The sequence below is a fragment of the Prinia subflava genome, chromosome Z (genome assembly GCF_021018805.1).
Source record: "Prinia subflava isolate CZ2003 ecotype Zambia chromosome Z, Cam_Psub_1.2, whole genome shotgun sequence".
In the NCBI taxonomy this organism is placed as follows: domain Eukaryota; kingdom Metazoa; phylum Chordata; class Aves; order Passeriformes; family Cisticolidae; genus Prinia; species Prinia subflava.
Window position 1 is genome coordinate 83,202,356 of NC_086283.1, and position 26,538 is coordinate 83,228,893.

General features: G+C 46.7%; 1 protein-coding gene across 1 annotated transcript; it reads right to left on the bottom strand.

The window, feature by feature from the left end:
- Positions 1–262: 262 nt before the first annotated feature.
- Positions 263–26,513, bottom strand: LOC134564164 (myosin-IIIb-like). The gene is made up of 30 exons (XM_063422842.1): positions 26,318–26,513; positions 26,181–26,246; positions 25,976–26,106; positions 23,116–23,218; positions 20,271–20,373; positions 19,647–19,803; positions 19,231–19,330; positions 18,844–18,972; positions 17,546–17,654; positions 16,313–16,429; positions 15,784–15,884; positions 15,248–15,334; positions 15,013–15,078; positions 14,598–14,711; positions 13,534–13,645; positions 12,169–12,215; positions 11,791–11,856; positions 11,383–11,502; positions 10,414–10,499; positions 10,126–10,173; positions 8,544–8,591; positions 8,279–8,370; positions 7,017–7,148; positions 6,557–6,669; positions 6,039–6,238; positions 4,062–4,151; positions 3,049–3,214; positions 2,446–2,718; positions 2,148–2,221; positions 263–1,054 (listed from the first exon to the last, which is right to left on the bottom strand). Exons 1-29 carry the CDS (start codon positions 26,441–26,443, stop codon positions 2,171–2,173), a joined length of 3,153 nt encoding a protein of 1,050 aa, XP_063278912.1. The 5' UTR covers positions 26,444–26,513; the 3' UTR covers positions 263–1,054; positions 2,148–2,170.
- Between the last annotated feature and the right edge of the window lie 25 nt (positions 26,514–26,538).

Genomic DNA, 26,538 nt, shown 5'->3' on the forward strand with positions numbered 1-26,538 from the left:
GGAAATACGAAATGAGGCTGGCTGGGAGGGATGTTACAGGTGGAGTAAGGAGCACTCCAGAAGTACTTCAGGCACAGGTAAGTACAGGAGGAGTGGCTCCTACAGGTAGCAGTTAGTGCCCCACGTGCCATCAGCCACTCCACTGAGACACTTCACATGATCCCATGTCTACCCTCAGAGATGTTAGCTGCTCTCTTTGATTCACCTTTTGTGGCTGAACTGGCTGCTGGTAACAGCAACAAAGAAAACAGTAAACTTCTTACAGGCAAAAAAAAAGAGATTTATTTTAAAAGATAGGAAAAACAGTACAAGTGGTATGGTCATTTATGTTCCAAGCCCCCTACCCACCCTAAGTGTAAAGCAGAATGTTGTCCAGCTTGGACTTGTTGAGCTTTCAGCCAGGATGAGTGAGAGGGTTTTACCTGACTTTAGCTCTGGTTAAGGACCGTGGAGCAGTGTGCCAGCACACTTATGCAAGGGCAGTGAATCCCCTGTACTGAAAGATCTTCTTGACCTTATCTCAGCTTTTGTTCAAGTGCTCCTGCACTCAACAAAAAAGACACTTTGGTTTTACGTTTTACTGCCCAAGCCCAACTTCCCTTGGCTCCCAGAGCAGCAGATACACAGGACCAAACCAGAGAATATTTAAAGAGAAAGAGGTAGGTTCAATATTTGTGACAGAACAGGTTGTTGGGAGATACCCAATCTGTGACTATTGACAGTGCTAGGTGAGGAGTCTCCAGGAGCACTGAATACTGACACACAGACTGTCAGGCACTGTGGGTCTGTGCAGAGTGTGACTGTTCCCATCCTCTCCCCTCTGCCAGGATCAGACTGGTCCAGATACTGCAGTCACAGTACTGCTCAGTGCTGAGGAAATTGAACTTCTGCATCAGCCCTGTCTAAAAGCACGGGGCCAGCTGGGTGCAGAAAAAAAAAAAAAAAAAAAAAAAAAAGGAAAAGAAAAAGAAAAAGGCTGCTGTATGTCTGGACGCGTTCACTGTTAGGTAAGGCCCAACAGCACTGGAAGAGGACAGGTCTGAGTCACTTCAACCTGCAAGACAGTCAAGAAACACAACTCAGTGGAGGACACAAAAGGGTTCCACTTAGCTGTCCTAGTACAACAAGCTTGCAGTTATCTACGCATATCCCTGTGTTATATCTTTCTTCTGCCTAACCTCTGACACAGGGAGCATCTCCTGGGTACATCAATGAATGGGACATAGAGGAATGAAGAAGCAATTAAGCCAAACACTTTAGGGAGAGAGTTTCTTCAGCTATCAAAGAGATCCTGTCTTTCTCAGCTATGAAGAAAAAGACAAGATAAGACCCAGCTAAAAAGCTTTGCTACACCATGAATTCCAACATGGGAGCAGAACCACACAGGAAATTTGGCAATCCTGGTGTATGGTTGGAAGCCCTGCAGTGGGTCAGCAGCCAAAACCATGGTCTTCTGATCCCTCTTCATGCTCAGCTGACACATACCAAGATTCTTCCAGAGAAGTACAACAGCACCACTACAGCTCCCACCTGCCTTCAGCAGCTGAGTGGGACAGGGGAGCTGCTCATCCACCAGATACTTCAGATAACACGGAGTCTGCCAAAAGGCCTCTTCTGGCCCACTCCAGACTCCTGTCACCCATCCACTGCATCACAATCTCAGTCACTAGCTGCGTTTCCACTGCTGAGACTTTGTTAAACTTCCCCTTTATAGCAACAAAGTTGCTGCCTCCAGCCCGCTGCCTCTGCCACAGCACAGGGCTCCCCAACGCTGCTGCCTCTCCACCCCCGGCAGCTACTGTAGCTGACTCTTGTGGCATGCATTCTGATAGCCCTTGTCCTTCCAGCCCCAGGCCTCCAACAAACTGTGAGCTCCCTCCAGCAGACTGGCCATAGTACTGCAAGAACCCCGTGCACCGCAGCTGCTGGGAACACAAACTTCGGCTGATTTTCCCCGTTTTTCCTGGTCTCTGTGTAGTCCTGGGATGGAAGCTGGCTGCTGCTCTCTGTTCTTCCTGCTCTATTTCTATACAGCTTGTGGCCAAGAGATGCTACAGGTGGAACACAAAGGGAAGAGCTCCTTTGCTCCTTCATTTCCCAGGAAACTGCAATTGCTGTTCTCCCTCCTGTGCACCACCTCCTCTTACCATGTCACTCAGGCTGTACATCCTCAGTGTCGTGAGTTCCTCTCTTTAGGCATACTCATGGGAGTGGAAGTGAACTGTGGTGAGAAGCAGAGAAACAGCATCGGCAGGGGAGCACAGGCTGGCAAGGAATATTCCAAGAATACAGTCTTGATCCCAAGACCACCAAATAAAACCTATGACCCAGGAGCTAAGAAACCAAATGCTAGCTGTGGAACCCTCCTCTCTCCAGCCTCTGGGCAGGATAACTCCACGTGTCCCAGAGAGGCTGTGGCTTGGCAGAGGATATGCCCCAGCTCACCTGCTGGATTTCCTGCATTGCCAGGCGTATGGAAGAGCGGAGGCGAGGGAAGGCTCGTTGGCTGCTCTCTTGAGAGCTAGGCTTTGTTCTACTCTTCTCTGGGGTCTGCTGGTTTTGGAAATTCTTGGTCCTCCTGAACCACTGCAGAGCAGGTTTGCTGCTGGAAGGCATGGAGGGGCAGGACTGCTTCTCTGGAGGGGTCTCCCCTTTGTCTGCTGGTGAACTCAGTGTGAGACCCTCCAGATTTTCGTAATTCAAGCTCTCACTACTTTTCTGGAGAAAGGAAAAGTGGATTCAGCAGTGGTTTGCAGATCCTTCATATATGTGCATGTGTGAACAGCACCACAAAGAGAAATATCCAGCTGTGTCCACTGCTGATATTCAGGGGTCAGCAGCGTGTCACCCAACTGCCAGTGCCTCTCCCCCATCCCAGAAGACCCCTGCATTTCTCAGTGCATGCAGAAGCAGCCAAGCTGCCTGGCCAGAATGGGACACCCCTCAACAGGAACACAAAAGTGATGCTGCTGCAGTGTCTCTAACCACTCACTCATGGCACAGTCCATGCCCCACCCTCTTTTCCCACTGGAGACCCTCGATATTCACCTGCCCACAGGGAACAGTCAGCATCTCCATAAAGGGCTGGATGCCCACGCCCTGGTGATACCGCACCAGCTCTGTCAGTGAGGCGTGGGCCCGGTGCTCCCCCAGGATGACGTAGCGGGCATTGGGCTGCACCTGGATCATGTAGTGTCTGCAGCGGCCTTCGCCCCTGCGGAGAGGGATGGGCAGGAACAGTCATGGCATGGGGCCTCAGTGTGTCGGGACCTGGCTTCTGCTTCCTGCACCCCTGGCCTCCAGAGGCCAGCTGTGATCAGGATCCTCAGTAACAAGTGCCACAGAGGGGCAGGAGATGTGCTGTGCACAAACACGTGCTCGTAGGTGCTGCAATCTTCTTCCAACCTGGTTTGCCCTCTCAGCCACAGAGTACAGCCTTAAGCAGGACTTCTACCCTTGGAGCCACACCAACCCACTCACAGACAGGTCTACATTTTCAGTAAGAGATTCTGCAGTATCCCATCTGCTACTTTAAACTCTGAGGCACCCACTACTGAACAGGCTGAACAAGATCCTCACTGGACTCCTCTGTGGAGCAGGTAATCTCCTCCAGTCGAGCAGTTTTATAGAATCACAGAATTCAAGCATTCTATGACTGTAGAATTCTACGATCACAGAATTTCATGTAGTGCTCAGTTTCATAAATCACTTAGGATGGAAAAGCCTTTAAGATTCTCAAGTTCAACCCTTAACACAGCACTGCCAAGTCCACCATTAAACCATGTCCTCAAGTGCCACATCTACACATCTTTTAAATATCTCCAGGGATGGTGACTCCACCAGTGCCTTGGGCAGTCTGTTCCTGTGCTTGACATCCCTTTCATTGAAATTCCTCCTGACGTTCAGCCTAAACCTACCCTGTCACAACTTGAGGCTGTGTCCTCTTGTCCTGTTGCCAGTTGCCTGGAAGAAAAGGTTGACCCCCACCTAGCTACAACCTCCTGCCAGGAGCTGTAGAAAGCAATAACATCTCCCCTGAGCCTCCTCTGCCCATTACCTACCGATATGTCAAGATGTAGCCTGGTCGGCTCTGGCTGATCCGAACAAGGAAGCAACCCAAAGGCTTGTCAATCAGCAAGTTTTCAGCTTCCCTGAAATCAGGAAAGAGTTTTTCAGCAGAGAGGCAGCAGCTGCCTTGCCACACAGCAGGGATTTGCATCCTCTCTCATGTGTTACCCCAGTGGTGTTCCAGGGAGCCCAGCACCTGCTCCATGTGTTCCTGGCTCCAGGTCTCCTGACTCAGGCTTGTTGGTGCAGGATGCACTAACAGGCTGAGGAAGCACAATACTCTCAGCAAAAGCTTCTCCACGTAGGGCTAATCCAAACCTTCTCCAGCAGTCTTATTGTGCAACAGCAACAGCTACCTTCCAGCAGCAAGCATGTCACAAAGCATCACTGAGATGAGGAATCTGTGTATGTGTGCTCTTCCTATGGTCCAGGGATGAAGAAGTCAGGATGCTGTGGGGTACTGGGTAAGCCCAGCACCTTGGAAAAACACCAACTTGGACTATACCACTCTGGCTTTCTAAACTTCCTGTTGGAAGGAGGTCTTCCCCTTCTCTGCCCAACAGACAAAGCCCTGCTTTGTGCTTTTCATGTGCCTTGCTCGAGGCTAAAGTTGACTGCAAAATCAGTACAATTTGGGGTTGCTCTGGTTGCTCCATTTCATGAAGCTGAGCTTACACTGCCTCATAAAAACATTGGTCTCTGCTTAAGCACCAATGTCTTTGGGAAGGATCTGCCATGTCTTTCACTGTGCAGTGCTCATGGCTAGTCTATACCTGAATTTAGACAGTTTTGTCTTGCAGACACTAATTCCTCTCCTACATTCTTTCATCTGTGGACAAAAGCATTATTACAGGTTAGGCCCTCAATAACTATCTTAAAAATTTAAAAAGAAATGCAGCTACCAGGGAGCTATGAGCTACTGTGTGCCCTTCACCAAGCTGTTGTGCTGTGTAATGTCTTTGAGTAAATGTACACACTGACAGCGTGAAAAAATCCAAGCACATAAATCTAATAAGACTGAAGGAGAATTGCAGTTTGAACAGAAAAAAATAGTTATCAACTGGAGCAAGATGATGAGGGTGTTCAGATGGCAGCAACCTTGACACAGAAATCCCACCAATTACAGGACATTGGCAGTTAACAAGTGTGGAGCACCACAGATCAATTTTCACTCAGGTGAGACTACACTGCCATCCTGCTCCTGTCTGATCACTGGCATAATCAGCACTTCTCTGGTTATGCCATTGCTTGACTCAGCCAAGAGAGTGAAGAGTGAGGCAGACCTGGTAGAAAAACTTCCAGCATTTAAATAAAGCCTTGTAAACAACTCCACAAAAAAGAAGGGCTTAGTGGATGTGTCTCCCATACTAAGTAGAAGCAAATGCCACATATGCTATACCCTCCTTAGACAGACAGAGGTATCAACAAAAACCTTTTCTTTTCCTGTATCAGGGGCTTTGGTGGAGTTTTGCCACTGAATATTCACTGAAGTCCCTCCCTACTTTTTAAAATAAAAGTAAGCTGACTTCTATATTCTCCTGCTGTAAACTGGGGTCTCCTCCTGACCTACACTGAAATATGAAAAACAGTCATAATGAATCAACCCAAAAGTTCACCTTCATGTCTCTGCAAATGGTCCAGAACAGAGAAAGTGCACATGTGCATTTCCTCTCTGATTACTTTACAAGCCTCCCATCCCTACCAGGATGTGTATTTAGGGACTGACAGTGGACTTAAGTACAATGGAAAGACTTTCCATTGTCTTTCCATGGACCCACATAAAGTTTCAGCATTTACAATCTGTGACAGGGATTCCCAAGCTTTCCCCTAAGGGTTTGATTCTCAGAGACTAAAATGGACAAGTTATGCAGGTCACTCCCATTCCTTAAGTGAAGCCTGGCCAACCCAACCTACACAGTCCTAAGGACACACTGGCTTCTGCCTACGGTCACTGTGTCCAGAGTACTCACCTCCGACTGATCATCCCATGCAGCCAGCTTGGAAAGGCCCCATCATCCTGCATGACCTTCTGGGCCTGTGTCTCTTGGAACCAGCGGAGAGTTGCTCCTCTCTTGAGTTTCCTCATTTTTGCTTCTTCCCCAGTCTGTTCCTCAGTTCCCGGAATAGGACAAGGCACCGAAGGGTTTAAGAAGTTATCAAATGGAGTGGACTGAAAGGAAGGAGAGAGGAAAAGTCAGCACAAAAGCAAAGTCAAAGGCAGGGGACGTTTGCAGGGATTACTTTGGCAGGTGACCCCATTCCTAAGCCCCTTAAGAGAAGATCAGTCACCAATTATTAAAAGCTGCTGTTAGTTCATCAAAGGTCCTGACCATGCTTTTTATCTAAGACAGGACTCACACTTCTCGTAACAAGAATGACACCATTCTCGTGCAACCACAATCAGGAGAACATGTGAATGCAGAAGGTGGATGGAGCAGGGAACCAGCTCCTCTGGCTAAGGGGCTCCCAGCAGAGCCAGTATTGCTACCTCTGTTAGTTTGCTGCGTGGCCGTGGCACTGGTGGCTGTTGTGACTGATCAGGATGAGGATTAGACTGAGGGCGCCTCTTCCGTGGCATGGGGATGGGAAGGGAGTTTCTGTCTGCAACAAGAAGAAATAAATAGTGAAATCTAGCACACAAGATCCATGATAGCTATCCTTTACAGGCGTAGGACTGCGATAGGCTCTCCTGCATGGATTATGTGGTAAAACCACAGCCTGGCCTTTCTTCCAGCACAGCCAGGAAAATGACCTTTACCATGCTGCTTCTGCTCCCCACAGACAAAGCCACACTACCAAAGAGCAGAAACATCATCAGGCCCCTGCCTACCACACTGGTGGAGTTCCCATGCCAGGGCAGGCCATCGTGACCTGGAGCTTACAGCACTTCAAGGTGACCACCACACCGGTGGACATGCACTTGGTCAGTGCGAGTGCAAACAACTCACCCTGGGCCTGTGCTGACAGTGCCAGCTGCTGGATTCTTTCTCTCTCTGCCTCCTCCTGTAGCCGCTGTGCTTGAGCTCTCAGCTCAGCCAACAGTTTTAGGAAACTCTTCTTGCATCTGAATCCCCTAAAAACTGTTCAGAAAAAAGTGGTGGTTAGAAAAACAACACTGTTCGTACTTTTGTAATTCTCTCAGGGAAGAACACTGGCTGATAATTCTTCATCTAGTGCAAAGCCCTCAACACCTGAATCATATTAATAAAGAGCAATGGAAGTTCTACTGTGAGCATAGCCAAAATCCTGTGAGAACTGTCTTCTACTCTCTAAGCTGCTAGAGCACAGACTTATAGAAGTCAAATTACAGATCTATGTTCTCATCTCTAATCCCAGGGCACTGAATACCTAAAAAAGAAAGCCTCACAGAAGGGCCTGTTAACCATCCATCTCTCTGTCCTTCTAGACACCATGAAGGAGGCAGGATTTCCTTGATGCCAGCCCACGGGAAAGCCTTTCCCATAAGCAGCCACTGCAAGAGCATTACAGACATTGTGTGATCCCACCTACTCTACCAGTTATTAAAACACATGAAATGAAAGCTGCGCCCACTCATTTCCCACTACCCACACATCTTCCCCATGGATGGCAACACTGCACAGCTTGTGACAGCCTGATGTTTGTCACACTGTAATGGTGCACAGTTGGAAGTTGCTCAGGTGCTCCAGCAGTGCAACAACCCATACAGAAGAGAAGTGCAACAGCAGAGGGGAGCTAAGCAGGGTGACAGCAGCCTCCTCCTCATCCTCCTGTAACCTTTGCAAGGGGAAGCACCAATCTGCCCACAGCCATTCTGAGAAGACAGGCTGCTAGAGCAGATACTACCTGGAAAGGAAAATAAAAACCAAACCAGACCAAATTTTCACCCTCTTTTGCCTGTCTCTGAAGGCAGCAACGAGGTCTGCTTCACTCATTTCCCTCTCCCCAGTTCAACACAACTCACAAACAATCCACAGCCAAATCATGTGCGTGCCCTGCTCAGCCCAGCTATCCTGCATTTCCCCTTTCCAAGGCTGACACTGAGGGCTCTCCCTGTTTCAGGATGAGCACTGGGAATGTGGACATTTGCAATAAGCACTTCGACTTCACAGAGCCTTGACACAGAGATGCCACCTGCCCTACCCTTCTGTCCTCTGCAGAGATGGAGCAGGGACTGCAGGAAAGGTTTTCCTTCCCCTGGTCTGAGATCAGCTCCTCTCCCAGTGCTCACCTTTCTGTATGATAACTGCTGCTCTTTCCAGTTGCTCCACACACTTTGCCAGCTGTTCCTGATGCCAATATTTAAAGAAAAGTCGTGACTTTCTGTGAAGTTGGAAGAGAAAGATGCAGTGAGAAACACTGTCTAAACTTTTATCCATCATCCTTGAAGAACCCATTCCTACAACCACAGAATTCTCCCTGAAGACAACCAGGTGACAGCTTACATGTGTAAAATCCTAGGCTTCCCATTCCCAATCGCAGTGATCCACACCTACCCACAAATCCAGCCCTTCAGCTCTGTACTTTGCAGTATCTTCAAGCAGCTGAAAGAGATGATAAAAGTAAAATAAACAAATTTTCCACCTAAAGCGAACACCAATTTTTTTAGTTGCATAAAGCGGCATAAAGCACCTCAGCAATTCCCAATAGTCAGTAAACCAGCTGATAATGCACCTTGAGATACAGCTAGGACTACATTTGGGAAGAACATCTGCAAAGCTGTTCCCAGAGGCAGATTTACTTCAACTCCCTCAGAGGCAGCTCTGTAGAGCCTATTTTATTCTCAGAAGTGCTTTTCCTCATTTTGTTTCCAAGCCCTTTGGAGGACACAAGTTGCAAGGTCAGCACAGCAGACTTACAGGAGAAAGTCTGTTTTCTAATTCCAGTTTCATTTTGTAGACTCCAGTGATAAAATTTGGGTCACTCGGAAAGATTCCCTGAGACTTGGAACTGAAAGCAGCTCTAGCTGCAATACCCAGACAGCTTCCTCCCTCTCCTGCTAATCCAGGCTGTGAAATCATAGTGGCACTTTTTGCTAATATCTCACACAGGAAAGCAGAAGTGTTTTTTTTTTTTAATCTCTGCCAACTTCCACAGTGTCATAATCCATACCCACAGGATTTTTTTTCTGAAATGCATCCCATGATTTTTGTGACTCCAAACACACCACACTGCCTGTTTACAATAGTAACAATCTCTCCTCCATCTATGACATTCTCTTGTGACCTTACTCGGGTTTGAAATTCTTACTATTCAGGAAGCATCAGGAAGTTCAAGGAAGCACTGTGAAGGCAGGAGGAGTTACTGCCAGGAGAGAATTGTTCCAGGAGATCATTCAAATTCTTTTCTTAAATGACTAAAAAAAGCCCTCTCAGTTGGCTTCTTTACATGATTCATTCTCACTATCAATCACAGTTGACACTGGCAGGAAGGAGAGGCTGGGAAAGTGGAGAAGAGGAGGTGGGGAACTGCTGTCCTAGATGTAGGAAGGAAAACGCTGGCAGAGTAAAACCCTGTCCCTCTGCAGAGCTAGAAGGGGAGCTGGAAGTTTACGTGTGTAACAGTTGGGTTCTAAAAGTGCTGATGGTATATTTTGCCCGTACAGAGACCAAACTCTTGGTTTAGAAACCTCTTCCCTATCCTGGGAGACATTCAGTGCTGGCTATTTGTTCAGCATTGTCTTTGTCTTCCTCTCCCACGTGGCCATCAGGGAAAAGCCTGGAGAGGAACCTGACAGCAGTGCTTGAGTGCCTGCCATGCTGAGTTCAGTGAACACCCTTGACCACTATTGTTATTCTCTAAATTAAATACATGGATCGCTTTTCATTTTGCAGCACAACAAGGCTTTACCGTAATTGAATTTAATTGCTACATAACAATTCAAGAAAGATTTAATTTATCATGTTACCAAATGGCCTTTAAATATTAAATGTCCTTGCCTGGGATCCCTGTTCCCCATCACCACAAAATCCCACCCTCTTTTTGTGCCTGTCCCTTTTATTCGGTTTCCTATGCTATTCAGAGTACAAGCCTCTGAAAAACAAACCAGACTGCACACAAGAAAGTCAGTGTTCCTACCTTTCTTTTGTGAGGGGAACATCAGGTTTAACTAGAAGAATTCCATATCTGTGGAAAACAAACCAATACAAACACATAAAAGCCACATCCTTGATGGGCTGAGCTGATCCATATCACCCTGACAGCAAACAACAACATATCTCCCACTCGTCCTCCCACAGCAAATAACTCCACGACCTCAGACCACATGAACTTTGAAGAAACTCTTTGACTCCTTGCCCATATCTGGTTATCAGGGTCATTTCCCAAACAATATCTACCAAGGAATATTGAGAGGTTTTAAAAGACCTTTCAGCAAATTCCTCAAAGGAGGGTCTCCAGGAGAAACCATCTCTTCGGATACGGATTGTCTCCAGCAGCCCATTGTACCGCAGCTGAAGCAGCACCACAAAGAGGATCAAAGAAACAAAGAGAAACAGGTCATTAGGACATTGGCTTGCTCCTTTGTAGGCAGAAATTACTTCATTCAGCCCTAAACTTCTCCAGTTCAAAATGAAAACTTTTTTCCTGAAAATATTTCCTTGGTTAAGGGCTGAATTTACCTTGTCCTGTAACTCTGATGATTAACCACTGAGTTAGAAACTGGAAACTATAAAAACCAATGACTGAAATAACTTCACCTTCCAGCCATGGGTACAGCTTTGCCTCTGTCCCTTAGAGGATAGCTTCATATTTCCAAATCTGGACATAGAAGTACTCTGAGGCATGGATGAACTTCCTCTTAATCCTATCCTTTCTTATATACATTAAAGAGGCTGCTGAGCTTTCTGAACTCTTCCAATCATTTTCTGTATTCTTTAAAGCATCCAGACCTCAGACCTGACAGAATATCCAAATACAATTATATCACTGCATTTCAGATCCTATCAAAGCAATCCCCTCTTGGTTTCTATTCAGAGTTGCCCTGGCTGAGGGGTGAGAACAGTCTCCTCCGGGAAGCAATTTTTCTGGAGTACTGTCTGTACCAGTCTCATCCAGGGGGATATGCGAAGATGAATCCTAGTGCTTGACAAGCAGATCTCATTGCATTCATGAAAAAGAAATGAGAGAGATCTAAGATTGCAAAAATCTGGACCTAGCAGTCTGTGTCATAAAAACAACCAAGTACTCAGAATCTTTACACATTTATAAAGTGTGGCTACTCTTTCTCTTGCAAAGAGAGAATCAAGTGAGTCCCCTTGCACAGTCTTTTAGTGGAATCTGCCCTCGCATTGAGATGTGGCAGAAGTCCCTGTAAAGGACATTGTTTTTGCTCACCTGCAGCAGCACCACCTGGTTGTCCAGCACACCTGGCTCCTTCTGGCTGTTGGGCTTTATGCAGCGCACAAAGTGTGGGTTGGCAGAATACATCCTCTCCATGAGCACCATCAGAGAATGCTGGCAAGAGCAGAGGAACATCAACAATCAATCAAACTAAAGCACTGCCAGATGTGCAATATCCTGCAGCAAGAACTGCTTTCTCACCCCACAGCAACTTCCAGGTTTTGCCAACAACTGGACCCGTCCCACTGTGATCAGCCCTGCTTGGCAATCAAGAAAATCCCTGTCTACACAATGTCTGCTTTAACCATGCTTAGCACTCTGGAAGTAGTGCAGTGATATTTGCAGTGGTAAAATTATCACTGCTCCCATCTCACGGCGCACCTCAGGACTGCAATACCATACCCGGAACTGAGCTCCAGCAGACTGTTTCCGTGTGCTGTTGAACTTGTCATCTGCTCCTGGAAAGACCTGAAACCAGACCAGAACAAAGGATCAGCCCCGGAAGAAGTGCTTGATTGACAGCCAAGGAGCACATCTGCTGGAAGGCAGATGGCAAAAAACAAGGGAGAATAGATCTAATGGGAGAGAAGACAAACTAAACATATAAATGGCTGAAGCAAGCACAAAACACAGTAAAAAACAAAGGAGAAATTGTTGCAAGCTGATTGCTGTCTGCTCTTATTTTAAACCAACTTCTGCCTGCCCTTTTTCAGCCAGTTTCTCAAATAATAATTATCAGGTAACATTTATCAATTATGATGTGGACCTGAAATGAAATACCTTGGCTTTCACATGAGGCATCAGGGTCCCTGTCCTGGAGATAGTGGCTGGAAGAACAGAGACAATTAGTTACTTTTGTACCTTTGCTTGCAATCCACTAGGGCTAAACATTCAAATCTCGCTTCACACACACAAACCTCCTTACAAATACTGAATCACAGGGTATTAGGTTTTGCCATGTGGAACTACTAGGAAAGAGGTTAAAAAGGGAAGAAGAAAATGCAAGTGTATGAAACACACAAGGCAGGCAACACTAACTTGTGCCACTGAGAAGACATGACAATTAGGTTATTAAATAAACCTAAATGATTTTCAACAGAAATATCATCAATGGGCATCGAACAGTGCAGAAAAAATGGCACAGGCAGCAATGGGGAGCTCACAGCACTTAGGAGGTTATTTAAAGTCCGATAGCTTATAATTAATTCAGTGACAGGATGAGAAAATCAGAGAAGTTTCATTTACTAAAGGCTCTAGTAAGAATCTTGTGCACCCTTGATGCAATGGCTTCATGTGAATGATAAAATCACAAAATCAGGTTGGCAGTGTCCTCTGGAGGTCATGTGGACCAAACCCTTTGTTCAGTACCTAAAGCCATTGCCCAGACTGGACAACCAACCCTTGAACAGGTTATGTCTGACATTTATGAATTTTGAAAGAGTTGGGACTAGGTTAAGTAGCTTCAGTAAAAGTGTAGAAATTATAATGAAAATAGTCCTGAGCACTAGCTGAAAAACACAGTGGAGAGTAGAAATGAAATTCATCAGTGTCTTGTAAATCCCAGAAAGTGGCATGGACTGAATGGGACAAAGAAAATTGTAAAATTTCCATACCAGAAGCACTGTGTTCAGCCAGCCAATATCCAAGGAAGCACCCATCTGACCTTTCTCTAAATTTTAAATTTAATTAGAAGCCTTGGAGAATCTGAAGGCTTATCGATAACTGGAAAAAGAGAGTGTAGTGATAGGAGAAAAATAATGCATGACCTGACAGTTTTTTTAACAAGTTGTACAGCTCCATTTTTAGAATCTATGATCTTGACCAGCTTCCTTTCTAGACAAGAACAGTGTGTATAGAAAGGATCAGTGGAAACAGTCCTGCATGGGCCTTGGAGAAGATGGGAAGGCATCTGAGCGGTGGCTAATTCTCTGGAAGGGGATACAACCTGCCTTGCTTTCCACGGCAGGGAATAAACTGATCTGACAGCTCTGTATGTGCCAGCAGCCCCACTCCAGGCTGCAGAATTCCCAGAGTCCCCCTGGTGCTGCCAGCTGTGAAACACACTGAAACACACGAGCCTCATGCCCACACTTAACTCTTGCCAAGGTGGGCCTTGGCTCACAGTGGATGTGCAGAGGGACTTGCCTGTGAACAGCACACTGAGCAAGGGGGTGACGCTGTTGATGAAGAGCCCACGGACATTGGCTGGCAAGGTGTCTCTGTTCTTCTCTAGAAAGCCCCTGGCAGCATATTGCACCTGTGGAAAGGGCAGCAGGTCACTAACGACAGCAGTGCTCACAGGCTGGCTGTAAAAGCCACTTCCACAGCCTGCGGGGAGCAGAGTGTACCTTAAACTGAATGTACTCTGGCTTGCACAGGAGTTCTTTAAACATACATGCACCCCATTCAGATGCCAACTCTGAGGAACAAAACCATGCACATGCCAGAGGCATCAGATCCATGGGAGTGCAGTATAACACAAATACATCCACCTTTTACATGCTAAATGTTAATTTTTGTAATAATGAATGTCACCAATAATAATTTAGTCAACAATGCTGAGATTAGATTACCAAAATGCAAATTACAATGAATTGTCATATCTGACCTGATTTGTCACACCTGGTCCTGTTCCAAAAATTATCTCCAATCAATTCAACCTAATGTGGACCAATGCTTTCAATACTGGTGGCGGTAAAGTTACATGCAATAGTGCTAAATCTCAAGCTGCTTAGATACCAGTGAATGTGTAAATAACTGCCTTCTCTTTCAAAACATTAATTACCCTGCTGTTTACACAGTGTTCTCAGTGTTTGCAAAAAAAGTCACTGCTATGCTCTGGTACCCAATAGGTAAAGAAAAAGCCTTTAGCCTGTCCTTCAGTGCTGCACAGTGGACACAGAACTTTTATTTATGAAGGATTTATTTTAGCATTAGAGTTCTAATAGAATGATGATTAGAAGAACAGCAAGTTCTTATAATGCCCTACACTTCTGAGAGGTAGCACCATTTTACTCAGGGGTCTTCTCTTCCTGTACCTTCTACATAAATCCCAGGGAATTCTAGGAGACAATCCATTGGAACACATCACTTCTGTTAGTATTATCCTCAGACCACACATTCCTTAACATCAAAGCCTTATTTGTCAGGCAACACTTCCACCCCTCCAACATACACTAAACAACATTCTTCCTGCAAACAGTACATACTTTCCCAGCATAGTGAATGATGCTGAAGCCCAAAACACGGCCTCGGGCTGGCTGGAAGTGTAAATTCCCCTTAAAGCTGCTGTTTAGTTTATCCACAAATGTCTTATCAGTTGCCTGCAAGAGAGCAGATTTCATAAGGTGCAACAGAAGCCTGATGAGGACACATGGAATCAAAACAAAGTGTTGGAAGTATCCTTGGCTGTGCAATAGTCTTCTGCAGTATCTTCTCCTGAATCCTCTCAGGGATGCCAATGCCACTAGACTGCCCCTGATCTGGATGTCCTGATTCATAAGTCACACACAGGGACATCTCTGTTCATCCTGCACTCCAACCCAAGAGCTTTCTTTGTAGCCCACATATTCATTGATGTATTAACCCCCAAAATATTTTCTCTGCCTCCTCTCTCATACATACCTGAGGGAATGCACTCTGCTCATCCAGAAGAGACAGCAGCCCAAGTGGCTTGGCCAGGAGCAGATCCTGCAGGAAAGAAGATGCATAACACATATGCAAAGCAGTGCAGGACATCCCCTCTCACCCTCACGACACTTTGCAGAGGTTCTTCCCAGGTGCATCTCCTCCCCGTGGTAGAAAGAGCAAGACTCTTAGCTGGATGCAGCAATTATATTCTATCAGTCTTCTCACTCACCAGAATAGGTTCATTATTGTTGAATGTGATGGTCTCCCAAGGCAGCCCTTCTTCCTTATAGGCAGCCTGCTCCAGCTGGAAAATGTGCTGAAATAAAGAAAAAATAGGTTGAAGCACCTGCCAGACTTAGCTAAACAAAGTCTGAACATCTTCCTTTCTCCCTTGAACAAGACGATGGAGGTGTAGCACTCTCAGCCACAGCATGAGAGGTCCAAGATTTAGCTGCTGTTCTCCATGGTTCTCTATAACCCTGGCACTCACTGGTCTTGGTGTGTATAGCAGGAACACTTGTCAGAGTGTAGGTGTTCCTGCTATTACAACTTTGGTTACTGTTTGATCCCTCTACCTCTTCCTGTCCTGGTGGCTCTCCTGCCACAGCACAGAAAGTTGCTGCTCTCTATACTGCTTCACTATTCACTATTTCTGTCCTTCCAGGTAATAGATATGTTTTCCCCCAAACTTTCCTGCATGTGCCAGGTAGAGCAGTGTTCTGCTTTCTCTGCAACACAAGGTGAGGTCACCCTCAACAGACTTACATGGTTGAAGAAATGCTGCAGCTGCTCATTGGCCAAGTTTATGCAAAGCTGTTCAAAACGATTCACTGCAAAGTTTTCAAACCCAAAAATATCCAAGATGCCTAAAAAAAGGGAAGAAGAGCACATCATGGAGCCTGCAGACCGTGCCTGCAGATTACTGTGTACACCAATACACAGCTAAATCCCTTGTCACACAGCTCTTGTGGCACAGGGAAAATGCAGCCAAGACAGACACCAGTGGCAGGCCTTCTACAGCGTGGAGTTAGTTAAGAGAAGACCCACTCCAGCCTGGCTTCTCTGCTAAGACAGAGTGCCCCTGAACTACAGCCTCACAGTTGCTTCAGATCAACAGACTGCTCAGAGTTGAACAAAGCCCTCCAGACTTCATGCTGCTGACTCTTATCTCTAGCAGGATTACAGTTTTGATAATGCCTCCCAGCAAGCTCTGTGAAACCTCATGCTGTGCCTGTCCTTCGTTGTGGCTGAGGGATGCACAACTGAGAACAGGAGTAAGGCAGGCAGAACTCACCTATCTCCCTGAGTTCCACCTCAGGGTCCACGTTCTCAGCCAGCAGCTCATTAATCTTGCAAACAATCCAGCCAAACACTCGGCCATAAGCCACCTTTGCAATGGAGTCCCGAGCATCTGCACAGAGGGAACAACAGCAGCTCCCTGAAGGGCTTCACAGGAGAGCAGGGGACACGACACACAAGCTGGCTCAATACAGCCACCTCCAGCAACCACTTCTGTACAAAGCTACTTCAAAGATCAGATAAGCATTGCATTGTCCCCACCCTTTGTAAGTGAGAGCTGTAAAACCAGCTCTTTAATTCTAAAATCTTCACAATCTTTCTACAAGATTAGCCACGCCATACCATGGCATATTTGAGTCATGCCACTTTTTAGAATATCCAGAGGCTTGCTTTCTCCTCTGAAGATATACTAAGTATGGATCCCCTCACTGCTTAACCAAGAGAAAAGCTCCAAATTTTACTTGAAAAATTGGATGGTTCTCTTCCTCTAAGCCCACAGTTGCTAAGTTTTTAAATGCTGTAGGCAAGAAAAGGACACTATTCATGGAAGGCTTGCTGACATTCTAAGAAGGAGACTAAATTAAGATGACTTATGATTAGAGATGTATATTTTACTGTCTAGAGAAATTTGTGAAACAATACTAGTGAATACTATTTCATTTTCATTTTCTTCTTTCATTTATTTGAAGCAATAATCTCTCTTAATTAGCTCTTTAAATACCATAATTTAAATGAATCTTTTGGTACAGGCTATTTTAGGTTATTTTCTTGTTTTATTGAAAGGGAAAATAACACCTTGTGCTTGCTACTTTACTCTTCTCACTCTGTTCCTGACACTGTGACATCTCATTGTTCTTGTGGTTGTTTCTCCATTATTACCTAGAGCTCTGCACACTGCCAGCACTCTGCAACAGGAGCCTTCCCCTCTTTTGCACAAATACCCCGAGTTTCTTTCTGGGCTGGACTGAATCAGAAAGCAAAGCTAATTCCTTGGTTTCTCATTTAATCTCTGCAGTCTCCTGGAGACCAAACAAAAGCAGCATTCATGGCCCTACATGTCAGTAAGAGACTAAACAGATAAATACTCACATACTTTCCTCTGTGTGAGAGGAATGCAGGGACACAGAAGGACATCTTTGTTCCCAACAAGCTGCACATGTGTGGGGATACCCTTCCATCAAAACCCAGTCTTTTAGCCGGTACATCTGCAATTCATTGTGTTTCCTACCTTCCGCCTGCTGCTGGGTGTGAAAACGCTGGATCTGCTCGCCTCGGGTCACTGACGTTGTACAGATCAGGCATTTTAACAGCTCGTCTTCCTGGACTCCAAACTGACCCTGGGAAACAGGAAACAGAGGAGGACAGTCAGCTGTAAGCCCTTACTCTGCTTGTGGGGATTGTGTCTGTCTGACTGTGTGTAACAGGATCATGATTCAGGCTCAGGCCTTTGAGCCCCACTGTAAGGCAAGTGCTACTGCTGGCACCAGAGTCAGATGTGGGCTCTGACCTGCTCCACCCCGCAGCGATCAACCTCACACACTCGCCCTCACACACTTTTTGTTTTGCTTTCCCAGTGCTGCCACCTTTCACCTTCTTTGGGAGCGATGCCAGTCCCCTCTGAGCAGTTTAATGACTTATTGAACAGCACCACACGGAGGTGACTGTGAAGGTGCTGAAGTACCTGAGCTTCAGAGTTACAGGAACCCACATGAGAGGCAGGAAACAAAGGAACCCAGAAACACCGAATCCCTCAGTGATTTAACAGGAATTCCCCTCCTGTGGGCAAGAAATGAGGAGCAAGCCCTCACAAATAAGACAAAAAGAAGTTGGCTGCTGAACAGACGTAGGTGGTTGTTTCAGGTATGGTGTAGGAGGCAAACAGGCAAAGAGATGAGAGTGAAACCGAAGAGCAAGAGGGCTGGGATTTCAAATAGGTCAAAATGAAAAGAAATAAAAAGGGGAGAAGTCTCTATCCTGTGTTAATAAAGCAGGATAATTTCTCCTTCCCATATAACAAAAATGGAATGGTTCTGGGAAATATATATTTCTTAGTCTGTGATAATTGCATGCAAAAGAGTAGAAAGCTTAATTCAAGATAATCAATAAAAAATGACAGCACTTAGGGTGGTATCCTTGGACAAAATCTGATGAAAACACAGAACTAGTGTGCAGATATTGTCCACCTGAATTTCTGCAAGGCATCATCACACTCACTAACATAAAACATTTAGTTTTAAAAAGCTTGTGTTTCATGAAGTCAGCAAGGCCTATGCTGACTATATAAGACAGTGGTCCTAGACACACAAGAAATAAAAGCTGAGACACATCTTTTTGGGTATGAATAGCAGTGAACACAAATGCTGTCATGGGATCAAACTGTACATCTCCAAAAAAACATTGTTCTTTAGAAACATTCACATTCTGAGGCAGAAACATCCTCTGGCAGGAACAGCTCCTGCAGTCACACAGCCAGTGGGAAAGAGCACCATACCCATGAGGTTTCTGTCAACATTTCTTGTGACTCACCGCTGCAGCCTTCAGCCATCCCTGGGAGGCTTCACTGACTTTTACAGACCCATTGCTCTCCTCAGGCTCAAAGGTCACATTGCCCAGAGACAACACACCAGCCAAGATAGCCTGCATGTCCACTTGCTCCTAAAACACAAAAGAAAGGTGACTGAAAAACCTACCAGTATGTACATGTGTAACACAGATGACCCAGAAGTCAGAGAGGTTAAGGAAAGAGGCACAGGCAACCTGTGGGAAAAAGCTCTCCACGAAGTCTGGCAAACTCACGTGGTCTGAAAGTGGAAAATCTAGACAAAGAAATAGGACTGAGCTTCAAAAGAGACTAGAAAGAAACCCTGTGCCTGCAGGAAGCACAGATGGAAATGAAACAGCCCCAGAACTAACCTGTTCTTGGAAGCCCACCATGTCAAGGGCATTGCAAACCTCTTGGTATTTGTGCTTCCAGTGTTCAGCTTCCTGTGTACCAAATCGTCCACTTATGTACCTGAGAAAGTGCATATCCCATAAAAATTCTCACACCATTGGTACTGTAACTCAGTCCTACCACACAGGAATAAAGCAGATCACCAGAACTGGAGACAAAGGGGAAAGAAACTTTTCCAAGGTAGTGCAGCAGAGACTCCAGACCTCCCAGCTTTCATGATGACCCATAATATCTCTTCATGTAGCTCCATTCAGATCCCACTCCAGCTTCTACTCACTCATACATAAAACCCCAGGGCAGAGAAAAAGCTCCATTATGCTGTTTTCCCCTTCACCACCCATCACAAAGACTAAACTAGGGTCTGCCTTTGACGCACCTGTAGAATGAAGGATCCAATAACCCATACATCTCCTTTTGCTCTGAAGACAGTCCAGCAAACATGTAGTAGAAGATGTGGAAATTCCTCTCCCCAGTATCTTGTTGCACCACCCGTGACTTCTCTAACAGGTACTCATTCAGCTTTGCACCTTGCACTGCACACAAAAAGGTGACAGGGTGGGGGATGTGAAGCTGCCTGGGCTGTCCCACATCTCTTCTTTGGTGCCAGGAGCACAGAATTGTCTAAATTAACTTTTTTATGTGCAAGACCCTCTAGGCTTCCTAGCACACTAGAAATGGGCTTCTCCAGTCTTCCTGAAGTCTTAGAGATTTCTGTTAACCTCTTCTAGCAGAAACAAAAGCTTCTGGATTCACAGAGTATTACTGACACTTACCTTACTCTCACCACCCTATCCTTGCCGTTCTCCCACTCTGTTCAAACCCAGGCCTAATCCTATCCAGGTCCTATCCAATAGTGGTTTCTGTGAGATTTTACTTAATTGCACACCATTGCCACGGGGAGTCATGCGTCAAAATTTTGCCCTCCACAAATTTTGGCTACCCAGACCACTCCTTCCAGTTCCTAACCACTCCCCAGACTAGTAAGTGTCCTTGCCTTTACCTGTATTTTCCTGGAAACGCAGCTGTATGTATTTTCCAAAGCGGCTGCTGTTGTCATTCATCACTGTCTGGGCATTGCCAAAAGCTTCAAGCAATGGATTCACCTAAAACAAGTGAAGAAGCAGAACAACCATTATTCAGATTAAGTGATCCAATCTAACTTAGACAAATGTATCTTTAGCATTTGCTATTCAGAGTTCAGCTGGAAAGGAATATGCAATACGGATCCATGAATATGGATCAGCACCTATTTTATCTCTGCCTGGATAAAGAAATTCAAAGAAGCAAATAACACAAAGACTAAGCAGCATGAGATTAATGATGATCAGTACAACTGAGCTGATGGGGTCTCAGTAAGATCACTGAGTCATTTGTTAGAAGATAAAGCTGGTATAACCTATTTCCACACAGTATCTGTTGTCACTAGATAATTTGAGTGCTATGTAACAGCAATAAGCAAAGTCACCATGGCACTCAGTTAATATGACAGTTTAGCTACTGAAATTTATAGACATAAGGGCAGTGCATTATAAAGGAATTAACAGACCAATCAGACCAGCTTGCTAAGCTGGATGCAAAGGTGGCAAAATGACAGTTTTTCTGTATTTGAGCAAAGAGTGCCTGTCAACTGGAAGAACAATGCCTCATAGTAGATGCTGAGCAGCCTGTTGAAGACTGCTTTAAGGTATGACTGTAATCCCCCAAAGGACTAACTAAGTACTTGGATAAATCTGCAGGAACCAAATAAGATGCATATTATTTCTTCACCGTCACCTCTAGGCTTCCAAGGGCAGCCCATCCGGGCTGAAGTGAGTTATTTCCAGTGGAGGAACTGCAGGCTGGCTCTAGGCACTCTGCTGAGCAAACACAGCTCTCCTGGCTGTGGAACCTGCTCAGGTCAGAAGAAGCCTGGCTGTGTGGTCCGAGCTGGCTCTAGGCAGACAGCAGATGTGTCAATGTCACGTTCCCACAGTACAGGCATTCACCTTGGATCTTCCATGGATGATACCACACCGAATTAATGCACCATTCCAGAGCCCAAAGCACAGCATGGGCCATTGGGTTTATGTGTCAATACATTGGTTGCAGGAGGAGCTAAAGCTGTTTTCTGTGAGCAGATGCCAGACAATTTCCCAGTGTCCAACACAGCCAATGCCAGCCGGCTCCAAGACAGAACTATCACTGGCCAAGGCTGAGCCCACCAGTGACAGTGGTAGTGCCTCCGGGATAATAACTGCTGCACACCCACAGAAGGGAGAGAGGAGTGAGAGTGTGTGAGAGAACAGCTCTGCAGACACAAGGTCAGTGAAGGAGGGGCAGAAGCTGCTCCAGCTGCCAGAGCAGCAATTCCCCTGCAGCCTGAGGTGCAGCCTGTGGTGAGGCAGCTGTGCCCTTGCAGCCCTTCGAGGTCCAGGGGTGGAGCAGAGATCCACCTGCAGCCCCTGGAGGAGCCCACACCAGAGCAGGTGGATGCCTGAAGGAGGCTGTGATCACATCGGAAGCCTTCCTGGCAGGACCCGTGGCAAGAAGCTCATTCTGGAGCAGGTTTGCTGACAGGACTTGTGACCCTGTGGGAGGCCCATGCTGGAACACCCTGTTCCTGAAGGACTGTACCCTGTGGAGTGGGGCCAGGATGGAGCAGTCTGTTCCTAAAGTACAGAGGTACAAGTACCCAATGGACATTATTGTCACTGGAGCAGCCTCCTCCTGAAGGACTTCATCACGTCAAGGCACCCACACTGGAACAGTCTGTTCCTGAAGGACTGTCTCCTGTGGGAGGGACCCCATGCTGAAGGAGGGGACATGAGGAAGAATACAGTAGCACAGACAATCTGTGATGAACTGACCTCAATACCATCCCCTATCTGCCTGTGCTGCTGGAGGGACAAAGGTAGAGAAAATGGGAGTCAGGTTGAGGCTAGGGAGAAGGGAGGAGTAAAGGAAGGTGTTTCAAGACTTGTTCTCATTTCTCATCATCCTACTCTGATATTAACTGGCAAGAAATTAAATTAGTTTTCCCTAGGCTGAGCCTGTTTTGTCTGTGATAGTAGTTGCTAAGTGATCTCACAGTCCTTATCTCAACCCAGGAGTTTTTGTTATGTTTTTCTACCTCTGTCCAGGTAAGGAAGGGAAGTGATAGCGTGGTTGGGGGGGGGGACTGGTTGATGTTAACTTTCCACACAGAGAAAGATCTCTATGTTTCTACAGGAAATCTGAGAAGGCGGACTTTAAAGTGAAGTCACTCTTCAAGAACTCACTCTTAATCTATTACATGGAAGGTTTAAAGTATGATTTGTTTAAAAAACCTCACAACTCCCTGGGGAGAAATTCAAGTGGAAATGTTTCAGACCAAAGAGTCAAATATGTTTCAGAATGAGCTAGCAAAGATAAATGAAAAAAGCAAGGATGGCAGTTAGCCAGCTAGCAGGCGTGTGCCTGGCAGTGTAAGTAGCCAAGGATAGGTTACTAAAGAGTGTGTGAATTCTTCATCTCTCTGTACCACTAAATAAAGATTTCATTTTTCTAGTGGAAGTCCTTGTTCTACCTCAAACAGGAAATTATTTAGAAAAATGCCACCAATCTCTTGTAACAGAGAGCATGATAAATGATTACAATAGTTTTCTCTAATTTAAAATCATCTCCAACAAGCAAAATTACTGACCTACTAATGCTTCTAATTTGTGGCCAGCTATCTCACCATCCTTATCCACTGTTTTCTCATGTGTCTTATGTGTGGCTCCCTGATTTCCAGTGGTAATTCACTGGCAGGCTTCCTAAGCTTAATGCAAGTTGTCTTGCAGCAGTGTTGTTTCTGCACCTTCAAGCACCATCCTGCAACAACCTACCTGAAGTATCTGCTGCTCCAGCTGCGAGTTGCCTTTGCATAGGTTCATTATGTGCTGCAACAACAACTTCGTACTCTCTGTTTTCCCAGCACCACTTTCTCCACTGCCAAGAAAAAGCAAAATGAATTCCATCAACCTTAAAGTATAGTTGTTCTGCCCCTTATGGCTCAAGTGCTCCATTGCTTGAGAGTGCTCTACGAGAGTTTCACAATTTTTTCAGCAAAATCACATGTGTGAGTTAAAAACTCATCACAGCTTTACATAGGGTGTCCCATGATGTTCTGGTCCTTCATCAGGGAACTTGTTTCCCTCTGCAAGGGAGTACAGATATATCCCATGCTGTCACTTCTGGATGGGAGGTACCAGACAGACCATTTGCTCTGCTTCAGAAGTCATCTGGTACATCAACTCCCTTGAATATGCTGGAGACAACAACTTCCTCTTTCTCCAGAGAGGTCTGCCCTATCTGCAACACATCCACACCTGGATACTGATCATGACATTCTGTGACAGTCTCAGATCTCAGGTGTTTCACACATCCATGTGCCAGACAGCTGGGAATGCGGGTTTAGAACTGCCCACACTCCCACAGTGGCAGCAGTGCACGTCACTGTGCTGTCACACATCCACGGCGCCTCCACCTCCAAGTCAAACAACCAGCACTTGGAAAGTGCTGTTTCCCCTGTCCTGGGAGAGGGAATGTACAATCAGTGAGACAACATGTCCTTAACTGACAACATCACGTCAGCTGAGAACTTCCGCATATGCATGGAAAAAAAACAAATGCAGGAAAATGCTGGAGGTATACTTGAGGGCAGGTCCCCATTTCCTTTGAGCTGACCTTTGAGCATGTGGTGTGGCTTTATTGCTTTGTAGCTACCAGTGGCTCTGCGCTTGGTATCAAGTATGTGTCATAGGTGGCTGAAACCTTCAAGTACTACAGCAGGTCCCTCATCTCAAGCACAGGTCAGACCAGCACCATCCAAATACATACAAACAAAATAAGACCATTTTGCCAGCTGAGAACATGCCATCCAGTGCCCCTGCTCAGTATGTCAGGTTCATTTTTATTTTTCAGTAACTTCCCTCCTCCACAAAAAGAAAAAGAAAAGAAAAAAAAAAGAAAAAAAGAAAAAAAGAAAAAAAGAAAAAAAAATTCCAATGGCACTTTCATGGTTCAAGCTTGACTTTAGACCCTCCAACAAGCACAACACCTTCACAAGGTCCTGCAAGCACAGCAGGTGTGTAGCTGCCCTCAGCTCTGAAGAAATGCAAAGTCATCTTCAGGTGGCCCAAGTGCTGTACATGCCGGCTATGACTAATGTCTTTTGGGGCTGGGAAGGCAAGAGGAGCCAGTGGGATTTGTAGCTGAGGACAGTTTGCTAGCAATGAACACTTATGATCTGGCAAGCAGCTGCTTCATCCTGCATCACCTCTGAAGGATGCTATCCAGACCTCCCAGACTCAGCTGGAGACACCAAAGAGAACACAAGGGACAGTAGATCCTGGTGTGCTCCTGTGCTGTTGTGGTGAACTGTGGTCTAACAGGAGTGACCTCATCTTCCCTGTTCACCCCAACTGTGCACATGTAGGAAAACTTGGTAATTAGTGTTGCACCCCCCACAGAGAGGAAAACCACACATTTCCTGTGACAGAAACACACAGACCAGGTAAAAGGCTGCAAGATGCATAGGAGTGTATCAGACTCATCTCTGAACTGCTGGCAGAAAACGACGAGACCACTGACCACTTGGTGAATTCTCACAGGTTACTCTTTCTTGTCTTACACCTCCCAAGACAAATACAATGACTGTTCTCTGTCTCCAGTGCCCCACCAGCAGTGCCTCTTGCACCTGTGACTCCATGGCCACCACTTCCTGAGAGCACTTCATGTAAAGCACAGGCCAGAAGGCTACAGAAAGGAATGGGGCTCAAGTGCCCCTCAAAGTCAGCTCCCAGTCCCACCAAAACACTCCACAGTGATTCAGCAATTGACTTCCACACCATGTAGACTGAAAGTACTGATAGAAAGATCAGAAGTCAAATACAAAGGAGAATTAAATCAAACAAGTTGGCAAGTAGCATTTTAACAGAGATGACATTTAGACTGTTCTCTACAACACCGAGTTGTAGAGAAGAGGCAGTTAATATTTCAAGGCTTTCTCCTTGCTGTTCAATGCTTTCTCTGCCAGTTGATATTGTTTGAGGGTTTCTCTGCCAAGCAATGCTACCTGCTGCATTGCAGAGTTCCAGCAGAACAAGAGGGACAAGATGGAACGAGATGTTCATGATACCGGTAGGCTCTTTGGTTAAAAGAATCATTGTTCCCTTACTTCTAGTGCACAGAATTGCCCACAACTTTAAGATCCTCCCTGACCAGATTACCGAAGGTCTTAGAGTGGAAAAACATGTTTTAATTCTTCCTGCTCTTCGGTTACACTCGGGAAGCACCACTTTGTGAAAACTGGTTCCTTCCATTATCATCCTTCCAACTTCTACTATAGTTTTACCATGGCAGTTGTGTTGCTAGAGCTGAGCATCCACTAGTTTTTCCCAGAGTTGGATTCCAGTGGCTGGTTCCCCACCAGAAGTGAACCTGGAATCTTTACTGTTGTAAAGACTGCTGGCCGAGCTGCTCCATGAAAGCCAGTTTTGTCCGCTCACACGTCCTCAGGACGTGCCTGCTAAGCTGTCTCGAAAGCAGTCGGGATGAAGGATGTGTTGCCAGCCCAGATGGATTTTGACTCACCAACAGAACTGGAGAAGAGCTTCACCTGAACCTTGGGCAGGGAGATCCCAGCGAGAGCTGGGGGGCCGTCCCCAGCCCCCTGCCGGCCCCGGGACCCCCGGCCCCACTCACCTGATAAGGATGCACTGGTTGCGGGGTCCGCCGCCCCCGCGACCCAGCATGGCGGGGTAGGCGCGGCTGGCCACAGCGAAGATGTGGGGCGGCAGCGCGTCGGTCTGGAGGCTCTGGTACCGCTCGGAGACCTGCGGCGAAGCGGCGGCGGAGAGGCGTGAGCGGCCGGGGGGCTGCGGGGGGCGGCGGGGGGCGTGGCACTCACCTCTCTCCCGTATAGCGGCAGCGGCTGGAAGGGGTTCATGGCGACGAGGATGTCCCCGATGTCGGTCTGTGGGGACGGGAGAGCCGGTGAGCCGAGCGCCCGCCCCGCCGCCCCCCGCCCCGGGTCCCGGCACTCACGTAGATGTGCTGCTGCAGGAAGCGCTCCCGCAGCCCGGCCAGCAGCGCCGCCTCGTCCAGCTCGGCCAGCGCCGCCAGGTCCCCGGCCGCGCCGGCTGGGGGGCCACGCTCCCCCAGCGACACCATCGCCGCCCGCCGCCGCCCGCCGCCGCCCTGCCCGGCCCGGCCCGGCCCGGCCCCGCCGCCCTCCGTCCCCGCTCCGCCCCGGGCCCGCCCTCCGG

What these genes read in the sequence shown, in the direction of transcription:
- LOC134564164 (XM_063422842.1), bottom strand. Translation starts at nt 26,443, where the DNA reads ATGGTGTCGCTGGGGGAGCGTGGCCCCCCAGCCGGCGCGGCCGGGGAC. An exon ending in TCCTGCAGCAGCACATCTAC is followed by an intron (nt 26,247 to 26,317) that starts GTGAGTGCCGGG and finishes CCGTCCCCACAG; the next exon opens with ACCGACATCGGGGACATCCT. An exon ending in CTGCTGGAGCTCAGTTCCGG is followed by an intron (nt 11,503 to 11,790) that starts GTATGGTATTGC and finishes TGCTCTTGCCAG; the next exon opens with CATTCTCTGATGGTGCTCAT.